The following is a 23,703-nucleotide window of genomic DNA, read 5'->3' on the forward strand; positions in this document are numbered from 1 at the left end:
TCCATTTTCAGCATTGTTCATTTTAAAGCAACCTTTAAGGGCATGCTGGACAGTCTAAGAAATGATGGTCATTTCAAGGCCAACAACCAATGAAAGAAAACAAGTGGGAATAAAAAGCTAGTGGTAGTAATGAGCAAAGACTTCACCCTCAACAATCCTTTCACAAAAGTTCTTTTAAAATTGAACTAAATTTCTGATGCACAATTAAATGATAGAATATTTAGCCTAATTTGTTAGGTTACTGGTGTAACAGATGAAGTGAACCAAAAAGCGAGCATGAAGTGAAATACTTTTGCAGGTGCGTGAGGGCTCATGGAGAACAGATGTCATATAGAAAATACATCCATACAATGCATCTCCAATGTGATGCTAAAAATCTTTTCTTATAATCTCCCAACAAACACACCATGGAGGCATTTCAACTCTGTCTAGGTGTGAGAATCCACAGTTTATGAGCCTGGTTTAGATTAGCCTGTTGCATCACTCAAAATCTCTGTTGTCTTTAATAGAAGTCTCTTATTTGAATTCCTCAAACCGGAGGCATTTTAGAGAACAAATATAGGGTTTTTCCTTCACAAACAGCTGTATTTATTCATATATAAAACTGAATTTCATCTTAAAACCAGGAGTATACAGATTAAATTGTACTTTCTAAACCTTGGAGAAGGGAAAAATAAATACACCTGGCTTCTGATCTCTGTTGAAAACAAAAGTGTCATGTCCTGCAGTAATGTGTTCGCTAAAAATGAGATTTTCCTAAGTGACTGACTGTCTGGCTGTCAGGGTATCAGACTAAGCACTCTTTTGACAGCAGCCATTGAAAGTTCAGCACCCACACAACAGTTATCTACACATGTTCCCCCTCAGGGCTCCATGTAAAGATAATATTTAATGATGTTACAGACAAAACAGGCTGCAGAGTTCTAGAAATAATAGGGAAAGCACAGAAATGGGAAGGTACTCTTTGCTCATCTTTTCCTTGCTCTGGTCACAATTTTATGCTACAACTTTAGGCCTGATATTTAGATCCTGGCGGGCAACCGTGAGCTTGCAAGTACTTTCAAGGGCACTTTCCTACCACTATTGGCCATGTGGGCAGGTATTATAGATATTAATGCCTGTACCTGCAACGGTATTTTATCATATCAGTTGCAACTGCAGGTGCATGGGTTAGGAAAGCACAGGGTGGGTTAAAACCCCATTTAAAATCAGATCCTTATTTTAAAACGGGTCTTTTTCTTCATGTTGTTATAGAGAAACAGAAAATGACAGGTTTTTGTTTGTTTTGTCTTTAATTTTAAAAGGCACCAGTCTACACATAGCATTGGAGCAGGGGGTCATACCAGGTCAGATCATTCATCCATCTAGTCTGGTATCAAACTATTGTCGAATCAAGGGGACCTTTCATAAAACTTCTACAGCACACCTACTCAGAAAGGGAGATTTTTTCCTCATCCCAGTAAGTGATCATCTTTTTCCCTAACACTATCCTTTATAACCACTCATAATTCTTATCTTAGCCAGTGTAACTTCAGATGAGTAAGTGCCTCTTGGGAATACATGCTTGAAAAATTTCAGGTTCTTAAATTTAAGCTGTTTTTCCTTAGAGAAAATATTTAAACCCCCATTTTTTGCTCTAAGTCCAAAAATTAGGTTTTTTTGAAATAAAAAAAAAGAAGAACTTGCACACCAAGTTTCAGAAGGATGAAAGTTCAAAACGGTCCTGCTAGAACCCCTAGAAAACTGGGGTATTTACACAGAAGGAGCAACTGACTATTCACTATGGCAACACTAATGGGTACCACTCCAGTGCAAGGTCTGGCTGACTTCATTTAGCAGGTTTTTAAACTCTTAAGTCCTTGAGAGTCTTTAAACATGGATAATATCCTCCCTTTAGGCAAAACTGACATTTTATATATAGCAAATGCTGAAATTTACTCCAAGAGCCATCGACAGGCAATTTTGAACAAGCTGAAGCGATGACTGACTGGAAAGGACGGGGTACACTCTGCACTGGGAAAATGCATCAAGAAGTACACGTGTTGTCATTCATACCTGATATTAATGGTCTCCATAGGGACGACGTTTATCCTGTGAAGTCCCAACCCTACACCTTTGGCATCCATGAAAGGTTTGTCATGGCCTTCAATAGCAACAGGATTAAGCCACTGTTTATAATGCCTATCGGTGTGTGGTGCGGAAGCCTCTCAACTCCCACTGATTTCAGTGGGGGGAGGGGAGGATCAAATTTTCAAAAGAGCTCAGTCCCCAACTGCTTTTTTTTAGCCATATAAATAACTAGGTTTTTCAGACATGCTGAGCACCCAGCAGCTCCCACTGATCTTAATGGGTGCTGAGCAGGTCTGAAAACCCTAGGGAACAGCAGGTTACTCCTAACAGTAACTCTGGTTTCAGATGCTTTTTCCATATGGATCCCTCTCATGGTATGTACATGCCTCATTTATGCGTGTTTGGAACCTTTTAGCTGGCAGTGTCCATTGGGGCCACGACATGTTCCCTGCATGCCTGTGATCCCTCGCCTGAGGGCATAAAGGCAAGTACAGTCCCAAACACCACAAATGGCTTGTCCACATGGGGAGTTATTCCAGAATAGCTCTTCCTGATCAACTGTGTGTGTGGACCCTCTTAATCCAGAAGAAGAGCATCTTATTCCAAATTAGTTTAAAGTAGATTAAGCTAATTTGGAATAAGGCACTGTTATTATGGAATAAAAGTTTCCATATATGGAGTAAAGCAGGGATAGGTAATCCACTTTAAATTCACACCCAACCTTATTCCACATTAAACCTTCATGTGTACACAAGCCCACCATTTACTCTCACTAGTTGAGTTGGTACACAGTGGGGTCAGTCTACTCTCAGGTATTATCAGGAAAAAAACACAGCACCCCAGTCCTCACCCCATCAGTGAAACGCTAGTTTTAAAATTAAAATAACTGTTTCCTTGTCCTGTTAGCAGTTACCTTTACTCTAGGCCACTGACTGATTGATTAGACTGAGCTGCTTTCCCACCACTGACTAAACACCGGACAGTGTCCAGTGGACACTACTCACACCAGAAGATTCCAGAAGTTTGAGTACTTAATTCCATAAGTGGGAAATGCAGAGGCAAACTGAAGAATTTCCTGATTCTTCTCAAAAACTTTACAGTGTTTTTCTGGCTCATGTGCAACGAATCAGGTTAGTCAGAGCCAGTGAAAAAGCTATATTTTGGCAAGTACTGTATTGCTCTCTGGCATTTTCACAAAAACTACAATTCAAATTGAGCAAAGAGTTGCTTAATTTTCCTTAAAAATTTTGGCAATACAATATTGCTCCCCCGCAAGAAACTGGTAGTCATTTTTTTTAACTGGTATCTGATCAAAATCCATGGGTTTGCCTTAATTTGTTGACATAAGAGATACCTGCTGACTAGATGTGATGGCTTTTGGAACCATTCTTAAAAACATAATGAAAGCAGCATGGCATAGGCTAGTTGCCATTGCTAATGTGAAGACCAGCTGCTATGTAAAAATGACTTTGTTCTGAAGGGAACAGTGTGTAGTGAATCCAGCCTCTCTGCATCATCACACTCAGAAATCTGCCATCAGCTGAAGCCAGGGAACTATTGAAGCCATTTAATCTCTTTAGCAGATATTTAAAACAGGCCACTCAGTAGGTGGGAAGTTTTTTGTTTAGTGAATACAAATAATTCATTTGATTGCCCTTTCTCCTGGAATGAAATGGTACATCTGGACACTTAGGGATCCCTTCACCTTTACTTGCATAGGGAAATAGAAATGTTTGTGTAATTCTCTCAGGAATCTGGTCAGGATTTCACCATACATTGAAGAAGTCAAGAATTCTGCACTCCAAATCTGCTGATATCTGATCCATAGAAGGCAGTTATCTTATTTCACTGGAGACACTAACATCAAGTGTGACTGTAACCTGAATATGGTACATTTTAAGAGAGATATCATGTAACGTTTATAGGGCAAGATTTATTTTATTTTAATTTATTGCTTTACAGACCAAACCTGGCTGTTTACTATTAAAAAAGCTTCTTACCAATTTCTAAAATGCCCAATATAATTTATGGAGATTTAATATATATCCAAAAGCTTCATAATTAAGTCCTATAAGCAACAGACTCTCTTCTCTTATTCAGAACCACTGATTTTACTTATTAAACTGTAAATTTGAGCTATAGCAATCTGCAGATACACTGTTACACATACCTACAGCCTTGAGAAAAAGCCACGGAAATACAAGGTATCTTGTTGCTCGATCAGAGCAATGATTCAGTGTTGGCACTTTGTACTGTACTTTGAAAGAGCAAAAGAATGGCCAAATCAAGAGGTTTTACCAAAAAATGTCAGGAATAAAGATGAAGACGACCTTAGTGAAGAAATGCTGCAGATTGCTCTTCTGCTTATACAAATTTGAACAAAAAGTTGTCTTCGCCCATTGCTTTTATCTAGTTATTTGGATATTAATCTATTTAATATATTAGCATACTGAGGAGTTCCTCTGTGCTTTTAAAGATGTACCTTAAAACAACTATACTGATCCTGAGAACGACAACAGGGGCAGAGAACAGTCCACACAAGTTACCACTGGCTTGTAACCTTACTGAGATGAGTTTACACAGCCTTTAATACACACTTCCAGCTCATCTGAACATAAAGTATGGCAATAATTCAACCAGGCTTTGAGTATCTGGCAATGCAAGTAAAGAAAGTTATAGTGATTTTGGCAGACTATGTAATTTTTCATCCTGCTGTGACTAACAACAGAGCTCACTTTTTTATTACAAACATTCCCTTTTCAATAAGGACACCCCAAAATATCATACCCCTTCATTCAAATGAGAAATGTTTGCTCTTAAAATCTTGCTGTATATTTAAAGTTTGCTATTTTGTTGAAATTGAGACACCAAGGAAAGAACCTGTTCTGAAGCTTTGATGTGCTTTGTCCCAAGGTATCCTGCACTGATACTGGCTGTGTCCTCTAAGAAATACCGATAGTTTACCATCATGCCACATGAAGCAGTGATCCCACGGGGGCTTGTGTCTGCCATCCAGTTTATCCGCCACAGCACAGCACCATTCTGAAGATGAAAGTTTGCTACTGGATTAAGGGCATATCCACGGTGTTTCTCTCCATACAGGTACCAAGCACAGAGCCTCATAAATGGTGAATGCAATGCTTTGACCAATTTTTCTGATCTCACCCATTCGTTGTTAGTTAAGAGCCTCTTTAGCTTTTCAGCAGCAGGGTCACCTGTGATCTCAGAGATTTCTTTGCATTCTGCATCTGTAAATAGTTCATTTCTCCCCTGTTCCTTTGTTTGTGAGGACAGAAGTCCAATGAGCCACTTGGTGAATCCTGGGATAGGTGACAGACTAGAAAACACTTTGATCTGAGGAAATTCCCCCTGTAGACCAAAAGAAAAAAAAATAAAAAAATCAAGCACAATAATTGCTTTTTTAAATAAATGAGAACTCTGACTCAATAAGAACTCTCACCAACAACTGTTCAGGACAATTTACTGTCAGTAGGGACAAATGGTTTTGAGAAAAGATTATTTTCTTTAGCCAAAAGTATGATTTACTACACTAGCTACTGGTGTGTGCAAATACCATATAAAATCACCTCTGTCAATAACAGATTAGTTTCAGGTAAGTGTTTGCCATTCTGTTAATATTTTTCCTTTACAACTGATAATTATAATCTACACAGTAAACCTCATCTAGGTCTATAGGTATGTGTGTTGTGCCCATCAACATAGTACTGTGCCCATTAACAATCCTACCCAGAGGAGTAAGGTGAAAGGATTTGGCCATTTTATGACTTTCCTGCATTTTTATTATAATTTTCCCCTCTTTTGATGTGAAGAAATGTATGGGTAATTAGGGAGGGAGGGAGGGAATGAGGCTTAGGCTAAATTTCTATAATAAACTCAGGAGGCTTCTTCCGATTAGATACAAAAGGCAGTGTGTCTTGTTTAGGTTTTTAGTCTTGACGTCAGTAGCCCTTTTAGATGAACTAGTGCCACTTACGCAAGGATTTTTCTGAATCCAGCGTTTACTGAAGTCTGAGAAGAGATTATGTACCATTGGAAGCTACTTTTCGTACTATCCATGTGAACTGCAAACTCTAAGATAAAATTTTATGTTGAGAATAACACAGTTGATCCCATCAATCAACATTTATAGAATCAGCTGAAGTATCTCTTAGGTACTAACAGACACATGAACAGAAACCATTCCCTTTGGTAATTATGTCAAAAATGAATGCTGGTATTGAGGTGCACTGATATCAGCACTAGCTGGAACCACCAAATTCACAGTCATTTGGATTTAACACATCAGGAATTAACTTGGATATCAAACCTGATGGGTGAAGGAGGGAGGAAGAAGCCAAAGTACAACAACGCAGAGTGCTTTTTAAAATTACTTTTCACACTGAGGGGGAGGAGGTTTCAGACATTTATAGACTTTACAATAACATCTTAACGTCAACATAAAATTGCCTTCACAATACATTTTTCTATTTTGAGTATTTTCTAGATCATCATTAAAAAATCATCTTCATTCAGATGCTATCTTAAACTGACAAATGCTAACGGCAATCATGCTGCTAAGACACTGCACAGCAAATTTATCCTGTAAATTCTAAAATACAACAGTGCCCTATCAAGTGTCAGACACAAACATTGGAAGAAGAACCCTTTTAAACTCCTGGATTTCCAAATGTAGGACTCAATCCTCTGTGGATGCCCAAAGAAGTGAAAAAGGCTCTGATGGGATCCAGCCATATAAAACAGCTTTCAGGACTAGAGTCTAAGAAACCTGAAATATGAAACACACACACAAACCCCCAAAATGTATGTCTACACAATTTAATATTCTTAAAAACAATACAAATTCTGCAAGAATAAAGGAATCTAGTGTTTGGTTAAAATATTATGCTGGTCAGCAAGAGATCAAGATCAAAATACAGTTCTATATCCACTAGTCCTGTTAAAAAACCATACTTGATACCCAATATAATATGGAGTCTGATTTTCAAAAATTACCCACACCTAATCCGTTTGTCAATTACTTTAAATACATACAATAGTCAGCATTTGTGCAAAGAGCTTTCAAGTCAAATGTGTAAGTGGCTATTTGTGCAAGCCAATACCAAATATGCATGCAAAATGACATGACAGCACCCCCTCAGGGAGCTTGGTCTGGCAGGGCAGTCAGTCAGCTGCTCCTGCCCGAGTCCTTATCGTAGCCCCATTCTTGGGCTATAAAGTATGTTAGTCTCAGTCCTATTGGGGTGTTCGGATTTCCCATTACACCTGCAGGGGTTAGCTAGTCCTGGTTGTCAGGGTGTCTAGAAACCCCTTGGGGTCTTAAGACTCTGAGGGATGGAGAGGGAAACCCAGGTGTACCCATGCCACTGGGTTGCAGCTCAGGGCCCTTAAACTAGAGAGGCGATATCAAGACTCAACAACTCATTTTGCTGTGCCTTGAGTTCTTTCCTACCTCCCTTGGTTCCATAGACTTCCCCAGCCTGTAGATCTGGTTATCCCTTTGCTGGGGTTGTCTCTAGGTGGCTTCCCACCAGCTTGCTGGCAGTACCTTCCTTCTCCAGTTTTCTTTCTCCGGGGAAACTGTCCTGCCCCCTCTGCTTCTCAGCTCTTATTCTCCCAGCTGCTGTGAAGTTGCTAATTGGCACTGACAGGTGGTTACTGCATTAACTCCTTTGTCACCAGGCCACCATGGGGTCCACAAACCTCATCACATATACGCATCTGTACATACTACAAACTGAATTTGAATGTAACTCAAAATAGATTCCCCCGCACCAAACATTTAGAAGCTTGTCTCCTGCTAAAAAAAAGTCTTAAACAAAACAAAACTCACACTTCGGCCTAATGCGACAGATATCCTCTGCCAAACATTGCAATCCAGCAACTGAGGTAGTATATTTATTAGTCAGCGGGAAACATAAAGCATGCTATTCATAATGTTAGAATGTCCTGACCAGTCATTATTTAATACTATCTGTTAGAGAAAGAGCCTATTAGTGAGAAACACAAATGTTCACTCTGCAAAAGTTTGAGAAAAACGCCAAATATTTGTTAGCCAACAGAAGTAATTATTTGCCTCCTACTTTTTTAATGGTATTGCAGCAGTGCCACCAAACCAATGCCTCAAAAAAGTCACCGTACTGGCAGCTCTACAATGAAAAATAAATCAGGGATACCAATACCATCCCTGTAATTCTAATTCAGCTTTCCACTAAAAGCACTGCAGGACTGCTTAATGCTGCAGATAAAGAGTTAGTGTATTCTAGAAATTTAGCCAAGTTACAGAAATATAGAAAACAATTGAAAACCTGTATACATCTGAACACTGAACAACACTTCTTCTTGTAGCTATAGCAACAAGTTTAAAAACATTGGTGAAAAATATAATTCTACGGTACAATTTACTAAAATACATGACTTACATTGTTTACTAATTATATTGTTTACTAATTGCTACAGTAAAGATTCATACCATAAACTGATCTCCCATGACTGACACTCCTAGAATCATCTCTCTCTTCCTATCAAATCCCACACAATTCAATTTAAAGCAAGAATGAGATTGCCAAAGAACTCAAGTCACATAGACAATACAATACAGCACTGGTAGAATGAAGGCTGTGGAGCACTGAGCAGCATCACTATGTACACACAATTTTAATTTAGATATGGTATAAATTTTAGCTTGGACTGTCAAAGGAGCCCAAAAGGAATGGAAAATCAATGGAAAATGGGAGCCTAAATTCCTTTCAAAATCTTTGCTATATTCTCCAGGTGCCTGGGAGCTAGCAAACTGTTTCACAGATTCTAAGAACTTGAAAACATGGGGGCTGTGAAGAATCTCAACAAAAGCAGAATGGACAGTGAGCAGTGATCAAGTTATAGAAACCAGTGACCCTTCAGGATAAAGTCTAGGGACACATCTCTGGTTAAGGGTACACAAAGAACATCATATACAAAAAGATTAAAAAAAAAAATCACAGAAGTGTGTAGGCGGTGAGCCTCAACTTTGATGCAAAAATTAAGTTATTTTAATATATTCTGAAATGTTAGGTTGTTACAAACTTGCTTGTGCCTTTATTAAATTTGAAGAATTTCTTACAAATACTTTTATACATATGATATTGGAGAATAATAGTGTATGTATTTAGTTTTTCCTTCTTGTTTTATTAAATTTCTTTAAATGCTTACAAATAGCATAAGCTTCTTTGGAATACTACCTGCTTAATACTACTGCCATATAAATAGTAAGATGTCTTATGGACACATATAGCATCAAATAACCTTGCTATTACTGTTTACTGATGAAACCAGTGACCCTTCAGGATACCTCTCTGGTTAAGGGTACACAAAGAACATCAGATAAAAAAAAAAAGATTAACAAGATCAGGGAAGTTTGTAGGCAGTAAGCCTCAACTTATATATGTATGTTTTTAATTGGGCAATTAATTATCTGGCAATTTCCCTATCAAACTCAGAAATACAAGTACCCTCTCCAAAGATTTTCAAGAAGGAACAGAATCTTCTGTGTAGACTATTTAAGCTAAAAAGGCTCTTTAAGAATCATGTAAGTTTTAAAAAGGCAATTTTGAGAACTTGACTTTTTGTACAAATACATTTGTACTTATTTGAAATAGAATTTCAAGTCCTACTAAACCCTAATAAAACTACAAGAATAGCTCAGAAAATGGGCTAAATACAAGAGTTAAAACTCTAACCTAAGATGTTCTGACAGCTCCCTCCACAAGAACAAAGACAGTTATTACAGATTGCATATTCATGTTCTAAAGATGATACCAGGACCACCTCACTAATGTCTTCAATCACAGAATGGGTGACAGCAGTGAATATTCAATTTGAAGAACGCCCTAAAAGAGGTGTGTCTTGAACCTCTAGTCAAACTATGAAAGAATACATTTTTTCTGAATTAAGCAAGTAACATGAATTTTGCTCCCATCTGTTGACTTCAATGGCAAATCACACTCATCTCCTCTCATCCTGTTAATATCATCTCTTTAGAGCACACAAACAGCAGAATGACAACAAAGAACAAAGACAACCCCATACAGCATTAGGAAGGAACAACCTTCCAGTACAGCACTGCTTCTGGAACACAATGAGATCACTAAGATTTCAACATCAAGGGTGAAAGATTGCCAATGCACTAGATTTAATGTTTTCTTGTAATGATTTTAAATGGGATATTGAAATGCTATTCTACTTTATGATAGTAATGGATTCTCCTGTTAAAACACCAAATTGGTTTAGATTATATATTTCCAGAGGGGAGACATATGCTAACCTGGATAAACAGAAAGAAGCATTGGATTTAATATGAATATTAGAATTCTTAATATGCCTGTCTCAAGAGAGCTCCTTGAATGACTTCTCTCAAGTAATCTAATTTAAACACCTTCTTTGCTTTCACAAGACTTAGTTAAGATCACTCAGTTTTGCCCATTTATAAACTCTTTACGTCATCTTTAATAAACTAAAAAAGCACTCACCTACCCATAAACAAAAATTTATTTCCCCATCTATAAAACACAACTCACTACTAGTGTTGAACGTGTACTTTGGTCTTAACTTATCTCGATAAAAGTGCCCCACCGGGGGCAGGCCCACTCTCAAAGGTATAATCTTGGTTAAAAAATTGCCACAGAGAAACATATACAAGAGATTGTAACTGCAGTAACCACTGTATATATATTTTTTGTTCTGTTTTTAAATTTTTCTTTCTTTAATACAGTCATAAATAATAATAGTGATTATTTTTTTATTTTTAATCGTGGTGTTCCGTAAGCCATGGCAAACAACCCCAGGTGACTCAGATAATGGGAGTCACATCCCTGAATGGATATTAAGAGAAGCAATTTGATTTGGCCTACCATTTCTTGTTTATTGAGACTACAGATTTTAGTAATTTGGGGGATAAAATTAGTTGATGCTCAATATCTTAACACCACTTCTTATCCTACAAGTTAATAAGCATGAAAAATTCAATTGCAAGTTGGGTAAAGGAATTAAAAAGAAGCTATACATGTAGCCTAAAGACAAGTGTCTACCACATTAGCATTAATGAAAAAGTAGCATTAATGAAAGTAACATTCAGCTCATAAGAACAGCCATACTGGGTCAGACCAATGGTCCACCTAGCTCAGGATCCTGTCTTCCGACAGTGGCCAATGCCAGGTGCTTCAGAGGGAATGAACAGAACAAGGAATCATCAAGTGATCCATTCCCTGTTGCCCATTCCCAGCTTCTGGCAAACAGAGGCTAGAGACACCATCCCTGCCCATTCTGGCTAATAGCCATTTCATTCCTGGGTAAGCTGTTTCAATGGTTAATTACCCTCACTGTTAAGAATTTGCACCTTCTGTCTAGTATGAATGTATTTAGCTTCAGATGCCAGCTGTTGAACCTTGTTATATCCTTGTCTGGTAAAAGAGCATTAATAGAAGTTTCTCTTTATGTAGGTACTTAAACTGATCAAGTCACCTTTTTACCTTCTTTTGACTAAAAGTAAGTAGACAGTGTCTTGCTATAAGGCATGTTTTCAGGACCTCAAATAATTTTTGTAGCTCTTTTCAAAACCCTTTCCACTTTGTCAGCACCCTTTTTGAAATATGGAAACTAGGAATGGATGCTGCATTTCAGTAACAGTCTCACTAACGTCAACTAGAGGAAACAGCATGTCTCCACTTCTCATTGACATTTCTCCCACTAATACCTACAAGTATACACCAGCTGTCTTAGCCACACCCTCACATTGGGTGGTCATTTTCAATGGGTTAGACAAAGACCCACCCCAAATTCTTTTCAGAGTCACTGTTATGTAGGATGTTGCCCACCCTTCATGTAAGTATGACCTATGATCTTGGTGACCAGACGTATGACCTTGCATTTGGCAGGATTCAAATGTGTGTTACTCAAAGGAGCTCAATTATTCAAAACATTTACACAAGTAATATCCACTAACAATAACCAGTTAGTGATTTATGAAAAGATAACATTTTACAGAAAATTCTTCAGGTAATATTTACCTTGCAAATAAGCACTGAACTTTAGAGAGAGAGAAAACTCATGGAAGAATCTAGGCAATCTAAATGTGTAATATTTAGTGTAGATATTGATAGAGGTTTACACAAGAGCTACTGACTTATGTGTTTTAGGCTTTGGGCATCTACATACAAGTAAACAGGATGCATTTCCGAGGAAGCTATTGAAAATGATCACCCACAGCTGATCTGTGCTTAGCACCGGAGCTCAGGGAGAACCTCAATGAGTCTCTGATTCTGGGGCTGACAGGCCTACCTCTTGTGTAAGTTAGAGCAGCCCTATACCCAGCTGCCCATAGCTAGAGCCCCTGCGGAGATACAAAATGTGTATCTGCAAACACAGTCTGCCAATATCTGCATCTGCTCCAACAAGTCATTCCAATGTCCTGAGCTCCAGCATTAAGACAACGCATATAAGAAAAATATGTTTACATATAGTAGTATGGGGCTGCTAGTTTCTTGGGCTACTGATGACTCTGTTCATGTTTATTTTCTTGTCAGAAATACTCACACCATCAAGAAGCTGCTGGTGGTGTTGTTTTTGTTTGTTTTTTTCAGAATACTGCAGATCCCATCCTATTATTCGTGACTCATCTGAAACCGCTGCATTCCACACTAGCTGAACAATGAAAGCAACAGTCCAAGGTCACATTTTTCGCCAATGAAAGCAAAGCTTGTGTAGGAAAATAAGTTCTTACCAGGTCACCTTGAACAAATTAAAGTAGTAATTATCAACAACCCAACCAGAAAGTCAAAATCTGCTCCCAACTGTTATGTATTTTAGAAACTGTTAACCTGGGCATCCTGTCTAGTCTCAGTTTGCAGGTATAAATATGTCACTGTATCAGCTTTTTACCAGTTCTCTCAAATGCACACCTTGTCGTGGTTATCCATGTCTTTGTCACCTGCAGACGGAATTACCACAATGCATATTCTGTGAAGAATATTTGAAAACTTCAGCTAGCGAGAAATGCATCTGTCCATATGCTTACCTATCTCAAGACATTTTTCACCAGTGCTCTGTAAATTACATTGGTTTTCATTTCTAGGTGCAACACAAGTTTTAACTTAAGCCCTACATGGATTTGTATCACTTGTTCCCAGAGACTACTCACCCTTGGTTATACCTGGAAGCTGAAACTAGACAAAATGCTCGAGTTAACAGTTCCTAGATTTGTGCATCAGGAAACTGGTGCTAGAGTACTGTCAATGGAGAGGCTGTTGGAAAACTGTGTACTGAATTGTGCTAGTCATACATATAACCCAACCCATTAATATACTAAACAATGTTAGAGAAATTATTGTCTACATTATAGGAAGACACAAAGGATTTTTTTTTTGTTGTACATGTCTGATGCAGAATTTCAGAATTTAGCTGAAAAATGGTTGTGTAAGCCATGACAACTGGTTTGTGTGCCTTCCTCCGTAAAACCTTGGTCTAGGTAAACAGCAGGTGAAACCATCTCACAAGAGAATTGTTAACTTCAAGTCTCCCTGCAAAACAAGTTAACATGCAAAAACCCAAGGCCACAAAAGCAGACCATTAAGATCAAAAAGAATTTGAAGGTACCAGTGGGGTTGACAGCAAAGAATAGATCACAAAAGTTAGTTTTAGTAAGGTGAGCAAAAATGTATTCATTTAGATGTATTAGGTTAATTATTGTGATTTATGCATACAAATGTTTACTTGGGGTTTAGAATGGATAGGTATGAGGCAAAGTTATGGAACAGGGTATAAAAGACAATGATTGACAACAGGCATGGAAAAGACACAGGGGAAGAACACAGCAGATACCACAGATTTGAAAATAGCTGCCGTGTCCCCAGGAGAGGTAACTTCTCTTGCCTTAGCTGTTTTTGCTTGTATATGTAATTTATAGGTGCTAACAGCACTGTCTTAAAATGTACAAAATAAAGGCTACCAGGAACTGTTAAAGCTAAAGGGGAGTGGATCTCATCTGCCTTCCAACAAGCCCCGATTCTGAAATAGTTTGCCTCCTTGGCTCAGGGTCCAAATCTGTGGATCTTCAGGACACACCCTTGCAGGATCCCAGAGCTTGGGCTCCAGCCTGAACCCAAACATATCTACACACAATTTTTCAACCATAGCCCTGTGAGCCAAACTCAGCAGACGTGGACCAGTGTTTTTAATCCCTGCATAGACATATCTTGAAAGCTTATTTGTCTAGAGTGAGTTTGACTGGGTAGGGAGTATTTTAGCAGACACTGCCTTAATTTATCTTTAATGACTCTATTCTAATTTACATGTGAATCTAATACATTGAGTAAGGTTCATTCTATGAACTGAGATAAATATTGAGACTGGAATGTTTAGTGCAGCATACTTTCTCCCATGACTCCCTTTGTGCGTGGAACAAACCAATCTCTAAAGCCACTGTTCTGATCTCCTATAAATACCTCAGAAACCATCTCTATCTTGATGCCTATGGTAAAATGCCAGCTGATAATGGTTAGGTAGGTTGCTAGTAAGGACAACTAATATTTAAAGATCATTCGAACTGTTAATTGCTCAGTTAGGAACATGTATTCACACATGCTATCACTGTTTGCCTTGCCATCAACTTCATAATCTCCTCTATTTGTTCTAAATTAGACTAACTCTTTTGGGCAGGGGATGTGTCTTGCTATGTGATTACACAGTGCTTGGTGAAGGTGGGGAGGGTGGGTGGGTGGCTCACAGACCTAACTGGGGCTTCTTGGGCTGCAATAATACAAATAGTAGTGAAAATCCATATTTAGAAAAACATCCTTATGGGGGCATATACTTTAAAAAGTGTGTGTGCAGTTGTTTGCACCGGCAAACTGGATAGAGACCTGGTCCTATATGTCCTCACACTTTAGTAAAAAAGCCATGTCTATATTAGGAATGTTTTGCTGGTATAGCTATATCAATATACTGTACTGCCTAAGTGTTCCTATTGTGGAAACAACTTATACGAGCAAAACTGTGCTTTTGCTGATATAGCTTAATCCAGCCAGCTTCCATCCCTGACTGAAATAAGCCATACTAGTAAAAGTGCAGTTTTGAGGTCATAAATGTGTCTATACTAGGGGCTTTTGTTGACACAGTGGTCAGACAGATATCACACCTCTTCATACCCCTGACTGCAATAGCTATGCCAACAGAAGTCTGTAATGTAGACATGGTCTTTGTCAACCTCTAATCAAGAAAATTAGGAGGAAGTTTACCATATGGGCAGGTTATTACCTAATTGCTCACTTTGAGGGTTACTTTGCAACTTCCTCTGAATTGTCTGGTACAAGCCACTGTTGGAGACAGGATACTGGACTACACAAATCAATTCCCATATTCCTATAAATTCAAAAGTCCTTCTAAATAAAGAACTAAATGCAAAGAGTGGTTATAAACATATTTCTAACTCAGTGGCTGTGTCTTTTCTGATTTAATGATATAACTTCATGACAGAATGTTTTGCAGCTTCCCTTATGAAAAATGGCAACAGGGGTTCCATTTTTGAAGTTATACTGGCATTTACAAGCAGATGTGTCACAGTGGGTTAAGTTAAGGCAAAGTCAGAAAAAAAAAAAGAGTTTTACTGGAGGATGAAAACAAGTTTTAAAAAATTGCAATGCCTTGGGAAATCATGAATTGAATAACCTTCTGCTGCTCAAGCAGATGTCCACAAAGGTTAACTCAAAACATGTGAAGGGTTACAGAAATGTATTAAACATTAAGTGTTTAAACTGTAAGGGAAAAAATAGATAAAATATTGCTAAAAAGTTTACTCAGTTCTTTCATAATATTCCCTCTTCCCCCTAATATATTACTGGCAGCAAAATTAAAAGACTTTTTCACCATTCCTAAACTGCATCTTTTAGCACATAGTGGTTGAAAAGATCTGTGTGTTTATTATATAACAAAGTTTGTACACAAGTTTTCCTTCTCTGTACATTACTCCCAAATCTACCTATTTTTCACATAAATAACTTACTGCATGCCATCAGCGTAAGCTATCTTAACATCAACAAAATTCTTGCTGTGCTACACGTCTTAAGATGCTGCCACCAATTCACAGCTGACTCAGCACTGTAATTATATTGTTGGCCCCTTTAAAGTCACTGTGGATAGAACGGTGCTCCAAACAAATGTCTGCACTGAACTCAGGCAGCCTTGGAAAGTCCTTCACTTTTAGCTGACCCAAAATACAGAGCAAACAAATGCAATGAAGGAGTATTATCAGAAAGCTGAGCCCTTCTGCCAAAATTAGGCTGCCAATAATATTGATGATTATATGTTCCTCTTTTGCCCTCGCTGCCACAGCTCTGCAGAAGAGGTTCCATAAGACAAGTGCTTTCAGGCTGTAATGCATTAGATTCCTCTCAACTGGTGCATGTAGCTCAGTTTGGGGGGAGGAGGGGAATAAAACCTACTGTTGTGGGAGTCATACTGAGGTCATGAGCAAGGTAAACCTTAAACACGTATTCAAGTTCACCAAAGAATCACGGAGTAGTATCACTTAGACAACATAATGATAAACACAGTATAAGAACTTAAGACGGAAAGAGGAAGAAAGGGCTCTTCCCCTTCAAATTGTCTAAGTCAATTTGGCTGAAGTCACCTGCCCCTGGTTCAGTCAGAGACTGAAATTACTGAGAGGGTAATCATGTAATCACATTAACTGTTTTTCATTTACAGGATTGTGTATAGTATTTAAAGGATGTAAAATATCTAATGGTGGTTCAAAACAGAGCCTGTCTGGTGTTGCAGAATTTGAGACAGGAAGTTCTCCACGTGGAAAAAAAAAAAAAAATCAGTTCTCCCCTCACATAAAATAAATAAATAATCCCATTTAACAATCTAAGAATCTTTGTCCAAAATCTAACCCATTTCCAGGTGGCTGTACAAAGACTGTAAACAGTGCTATATTTGATATTTCAGAGTTTCAAGAAATAACATTCTCTCATTAAAAAACTAAGTCTCTCATGTTAAACTAAGTATACTTTGCTACTTATTTGGTGTCAACACAACCGCCTGTAATCAGCACTGAAAAGGGTAATTTCCATACCTGCTTTAACTGAGAGCCAAGTGGCTAATTATCACAATTTACACAAAAATCACTTCCAAAGATATAACATAAGACTTATCCTGACATTAAATTATGCCAGCATCAAGCCAGCATTTCAAAACCTTGCAGGCAAGCCATCAATTTTCCACACCTACAGGAGAAGTCTGTTTCCCCCTTCATATATAAACCTCAACCACTTCCCAACAAAACTACAGATTCATAAAGGTTAGATATCACACTGGAGTACCTAAAACAAATACTAAATACTAAAACATGTCAATTTCTCCCCTAAGAATGCAGAAGCAATGTTAACGTTATGCTAAATTATTACAGCAATAAGAGTGGCTCACACAGTCTCAACGTACTAAATTTTGACACAGCTCTCAATCCTGGCCCACGTACATTTAATTAGGCAGGATTGTGCCCGATCATATAATCCCAATCCAATTGGACACAAATTGCATCCTCCCAGGCAGCATGGGGCCATAAATTCTTGTAGTTTATAGGCACCACAATCACTAATAATGGAGAAGAGCGCTGCTGGGGAGCACGTGTGGGAAGTATGGCAAGGTGGAGTTTAACAAGGACAACAGGTAGAAAGGTATGAGAAAAAACTGTGAGCAATGGAAGGAAGGAACAAGTGGCAAGAGGCAGAAGGAAGAAGAAACAGCCAGAAAGAGGGAGAAGGAAGAGAGTAAGAGACATTACAAGACAAAGGAAGGACAGCAGAGAACCTAAGAGAGATACCTCTTCTCAGAGACAAACAACACTGGCTCTAATAACCTTCTATGCCCCATCTCCTTCTTGCCACCAACCTACCCAAATCACATAACAGAAAGGGGAGAAATGATGTGAGTGGAGAAGAGGGGCCACAGAACTCATCATACAAAAAGTAAAATAAAATGAGAGCGTAGCCCTTCATTTTAAATGCTGTCAAGTTCCACAAATTCCAGCGCTGCGCCCTTCTCCACCTATTAGTTATGCAGACATGTTAGCAACAGTTTGTCTCTTATTAACGCTGCTTAAAGGGCCTTTGATTAAACATCATCCTTCCCCTCAATATCTTGCAGAGTTAAATTAGGAAAATCAGGGTCTTTGTTAGGTATCTACATGCAAGGGGTCTTCAGCAGTCCTAGCTGACATGCGGTTGACATAAAAAAATCCTACCGCACACAAAGGAGTTTTTCTTACCAAAAATGTTCTGAAGCTGAAACAACGATGTTCAATTAAATAATGTCTATATGCTTACAGAAAGATTTTCTGAAATGTTATATTTTTTCTTATCCTTTCAGTAGACATACTGATCCTTTGTGCACCTGGGTGTTTATGTTGTCAGCATATCTTTATCCACTAAAGTAAACGAAGCTATGCTTTGATCTTAAACAAGAAATGTTGCTGAAAATTCAGTAATCAAAAGCTTTTTCTTGTCCTGAGTCCCCTCCATTATTTTCATTGAATATAGCCAATGTAACAGGCTGAGCCTCTGATTTTGTAAGACTGGAGACGCAATACATCTGTTTAAAAACAAGTGATCTTAATTTACAAGAACTGGTTGGAATTAGCCTGTTTGAAGTTGGTTAGAAATCACAGACTGATTAGTGGGGTGCCATTCATTCAGACCGAGTTTCAGAACAAAAACCGGATTTATGATACCACCTTATTTTGATTGCTATGATTCAAAAAAAATTATTTTTTTAATATAAATGCTACTGGTATCCTGCTGAGTAAGCCCCTTTCTCTCCCTTCCCCCCATCCCTGTGGCAAATTACCATATTTCATACTGAAAATTAAATCTTTTCAGGATATAGTGTGCTATATGAGAGAAACATTCATAAAATATAATCGCTAGTAAACTGTGATCATTAAGTTGCTAGTTTATTGATTTAAAGCGTGTATTCATCCCAGCAAAGACAATATGCACCTAGAAATGTCATTACTATGACATTTTAAATATTTATTATTCCTTCACCTGCAGCTTTAATTTCCTTTAGGAAGCTAGTATATTTTGTTTCTGCAGCTGAGAGAAGAAGGAAACCATGACTGGTATGAATGCACTTTTGGCACCACAGAAAAGAGAACGGACAAGTGGATTGATCATTTTTGTTTTTCCAACATTATTGGATAAGGACCTATATATTCTTTACTTTAATGAGTCAAAAGGCTTGAAATTAAGTGATTTGGAATTAATCAAATATAGTGGAGTGTAAACAAACAAATAATAGTACATATTTTCTCATATTGTCATTATACTCTCTTTGTTTATTCTCCCCAAGGATTATTTTTTAAAATCAAGGCATGAGAATAATATTACTGCCTAACTATCTATGGGAATGACACCCAGCAAGTAGAGCAAAACACAGTAATTTAGTTTGGCACTTAACATGAGCAAGCTAAACTTTTAATGAGACAACTTCCTAAATGCCTGTCTAAAGCCAAAATTAAAATGTTTAATGCCCAGAATGCTTGGATTTTGAATTTCACTATGTAACAACACTATGAATCCCAATTTAGGACACTAAAGGATTTCTAACTTTGTAGGGTCTAATTCTCAAAGTTGCTGAGAATCTTCAGCTGTCATTAAAATCAAGCGAGAACACCACTTTGCATGACTCGGTTATAACACTGTATGTAAATTTCACTCCCCATCTTTTCCAGATACTCTTGTGATTAAGTTCTTTAGTCTCTACATCTACAAAAAGATCATTACAGTGAAAAAGAGGCCTATTTGCCTCTCTCAGGCATTAAACAGCCTACTTCTGTTTTCAACAAGTGCGAGTAAGATAGGGCCCTACATTTAAATTGATAGATTTGCACTGACTTTTCAGTACCATCTTGGAAAAAGCAAACGTGACTGCATTTTTAATATTTTATTTTGTTGACTAAAATGTTACTTTTTAAGAAGTTGACAACCTAAGTGTCTGACCTAACACCAAGCTCATACAGAAGTTAATCCTGTAACAGAAAACCAAATTTTTCCAGAACTCACAACAACAGATTCTGGGCAATCCCTGGGAACATAAGTGCCTGAGCCCATGTCAAGATTGCTTAAATATTAACTTAATAAAATGAGAAGTCAGGATTTTCTAATGCCTCTCTCAGTAAGAGTATTGTTTCATACTAAACATTTCTTATACTATTAATGCTTTCACTATATTTTATCTACCTTGCTTATAGTTCAAAGCAATTGTTTAGTGCAATACTAAGGATTAATGCATTATTCTTTTCTTTAAATTCTTTACAAAACTAACTGACACATTGAAGTTCAACTACTTCATGATGTATATGTTTCTGATTAAAACAGGACAGTCAGAATATATGCATTTCTGATAGCCCCAATTTATGTCAGGACTTATGTATCTGTGTGTATATGCTCCAATACCCTATCTCACTAAACTGAAAATGTTAATTCAGCTTAATTGGAAGAACAGATCCTCCAACAGTTATTCCTAACAGCTACAAGAAAAATAAACTCTTCTCCAAGAGTCTAGAATGGTGGATGTGTTTGTTACAATAGGTAAAATAGCAGACACACACAGACATTTTATTTACAATTACAACGCAACTGATAGCCCAAATGCAGTAGTGTTTTCACATACTATTTCTAAATTCTTATACAATCCATACTCCACATCAATTATTTGGGTGCACAACAGAGTGCTATTCTCTTATTATAATTAGAGGTGGTTGGGAAATTTTAAAAAGGGAAGATTTCTGCGCACACACACACACACACTCACATACTCACACTCACTCCATTTTTTGATCAGCTCTAATTAGAATAGGAGACATGTTGATCAGTTAGTTGTTCACCTTGCAGTGAAATGTTAGTAACAATGCAAAGAAATTGCCAATGATAGATAAATAGTTGCAATTACTTTAATATGGACCTAGACTTATCTGCAATATTCCATTCCACAGTTCTCTGTACTATACCAAAATACTACATTCTGCACCAATGTAGAAGTTAAATTATCTGTACTAAGAGTTCAACTTCAACAGTTTAAAACAATCAGTAAATAAAAGACATTTTTAGGAAGAAGAGGAGGAAAAGGAGTTGTACCCTGAACTTGGACCACAAGAGGTCTTATATTACACCTTCTATATCAGCTCCTAAGCCTTTCTAACCTCATTATTTTTAAAATCTGAGCCTCAAACATCTAACTTATTAGTTTCCAAAAACAAAGAAGAGGTGTGTGTGTGTCTCTCTCTCTATATATATAATATCAATGACAAAACATACTATAATGCACTGAGAAAAAAATCTGCATTCAGATAAGAAAAATCCCTTCTAACTAGGTCAGCTAAGAGGTATTTTGCTAAAGAAAGCTACCAAACAAGTCCCATATTTTTTAAAAAACAGAAAATCAAAAAGTCAATATTAAGGTTTAGTGCCGATTTACTAAATACAGATGGGAAAAAGATTTTTCAGCCCTCGGAAGGTCAAAGGCTTAATGGGAATCCATGGCAGCTCTACATCTTGAGCAATGAGGCACAGTGACTACCGAAAAAAAGGACTCTGGCAGAATAATACCCCGAAGTGTAATTTACCACACCTACCTGTAATTCTTTAACAACTCGTTTGATGAGGTGAGTCCCCAGTTCTACACCCTGAAGTCCCTGCTGCGTCAAACTGATTGAATAGAAAATGGCTGTAGTAATTTTGTTCATATCTTCTGTTTCTAGAGGGGGAACCTCTTTCACTATGGCCTGTGAAAAAAAATTAGTAAGAGTCACCATCACCACAAGACTTATTTCATTTTACTACTTTTTAATTTATTAAAAACGTTGACAGTTTTTTCCATTCTCTTACTGTATTCAATCTATTGAGACAAAGTCAAACTCTAGCACAGTATAAAAGATATTCCAATCACTACATCCCGCACTCCAAATCCCCCATGGCCATTCCTGTGCCTAGAGCAGCAGGGACATGTTGCCACTTCCAGGGAGCCACCCGGAGCCAGGTAGAGAGCCTGCGCCAACCAGACTTTCAACGAAGACCAGACATTTATAGCCGGTTTATAGAGCTTGCCGGTTGGTGAAGTGCCAGACAACACAGCTTTCACTGTACTTTGAAAGCTAGCTCTCTAACCATTACTATGGAGGGGGGGGGGGGGGAGACCAACCACCCATTACTGGCAGGTATCATTAACACAACCACCAAAATAGACCTTTCTTCAGTGAACAAAGATTCCTGCCACTTATTCTAAAGACTGTATTACAATTCACATACATCACCTAAATCATTAACTCACTGAGTTATTCTTGAAAAAATAAGAAGTGCCATTAGTAGCACCAAGAACTTAACTTGGATTTTCAAAATGAGAGTTTAACACAGACTTCTGATCCATTCTGAACCAACCTTTTTTAAACAAGCCTATTTAGCAATTTAAACATTGGAGTAGGTATAGAATATGCTGACTGTACCTGGATGCTGCTGGAGATTTCATTGGTTAGTGCTACATGCAAGACTATCAATGGTTCCCCAGGGATTGCACAGTGGGCAAAAAAGTAGCACCTTCTATATGACCCAACTCGACGCTTCATATCAATCCAGTTTCTGACAGGATGCACTGCTTCAGAACTGAATAGGAGGTTAAAAAAATTAAGATTTTCATCTAAAAAGACAGACTTCACTCAACCCACTGTATCAACCCAATGCTGCTCCCATTAATGTCAATAGCAAAGCTCTTATTGACATCAATAGGGCAGGATCAGGCTATAAATGAAATTCACCCTCTAACTGTAACATAATAGATTTTGTAAAATATATCTCACTTACCACACACTCTCTGTCTGTCTACAGCCTTCTCTGGAACATAAATTCCAGCTTGCAGTTTGTATTTTACATAGGAGATCAGATTAGATCACTATGCCACTGATTCACTGAATGACCTTGGGTATATCACATCCCCTCAGACATCAGTTTCCCCAACAGTACAATAGAGAAAATATTTGATTGCCCTTGTAAAGAACTTTGAAAGCTTTGGATGAAAAGCACTACACATTAAGCGCAAAATGGTTCCTCACAGTATTACCGTCTATCCTGATGGAATGCTATTTTCAAATACAATTTAAAAATCCAACCTCCTCATCCCATCCTATTGCTAATACTTTTGTTGCATGCACACAGAATAGTGTCATTTTTTATAAAAAGGAATCTAGATATTAGTGAAAGGTTTTATAAATTAATATTTCAAAAGGGTTCATGTAAAACACTGAAACAAGAACGTGAAGTCTCTCCTCAACCAGTTTTAGTACTCTATTCAAATCCTTTAATTTATCAATATCCACAGATTAATCACATATAGAATTAAACTAAATAACTTTTATTAAGAAGTTTCTGTAGAACACAAATTCCCTCAGTCATCTTTTTAAATACTCATTGAACAAACTTTAGTCTTAAAATTCTTATGCTCCAGTCTCTAGTTTGGAAGACTTGGATTTCTATCACTTATTTTTGTTTTGCAGACCTAGCTTGTATCACCATTTTACTTTCTTTGTGTTACAAA

General features: G+C 37.6%; 1 protein-coding gene across 3 annotated transcripts in view; it reads right to left on the reverse strand.

The window, feature by feature from the left end:
* Positions 1-4,640: 4,640 nt before the first annotated feature.
* Positions 4,641-23,703, reverse strand: part of MLYCD (malonyl-CoA decarboxylase) — a 38,746-nt gene continuing 19,683 nt past the window's right edge. For 2 of the 3 annotated variants that reach the window (XM_073308068.2, XM_073308066.2), the window contains exons 3-6: positions 22,619-22,775; positions 21,752-21,901; positions 12,658-12,765; positions 4,641-5,439 (exon numbers count right to left, since the gene is read on the reverse strand). In XM_073308068.2, the coding sequence (XP_073164169.1) occupies positions 4,906-5,439; positions 12,658-12,765; positions 21,752-21,901; positions 22,619-22,775 (949 nt within the window). In that variant the 3' untranslated portion in view covers positions 4,641-4,905. The remainder of the gene's footprint in view (positions 5,440-12,657; positions 12,766-21,751; positions 21,902-22,618; positions 22,776-23,703) is intronic. The other variant, XM_073308067.1, reaches the window with a different exon arrangement.

Source organism: Lepidochelys kempii, chromosome 12 (genome assembly GCF_965140285.1).
Source record: "Lepidochelys kempii isolate rLepKem1 chromosome 12, rLepKem1.hap1, whole genome shotgun sequence".
Taxonomy (NCBI): Eukaryota; Metazoa; Chordata; order Testudines; family Cheloniidae; genus Lepidochelys; species Lepidochelys kempii.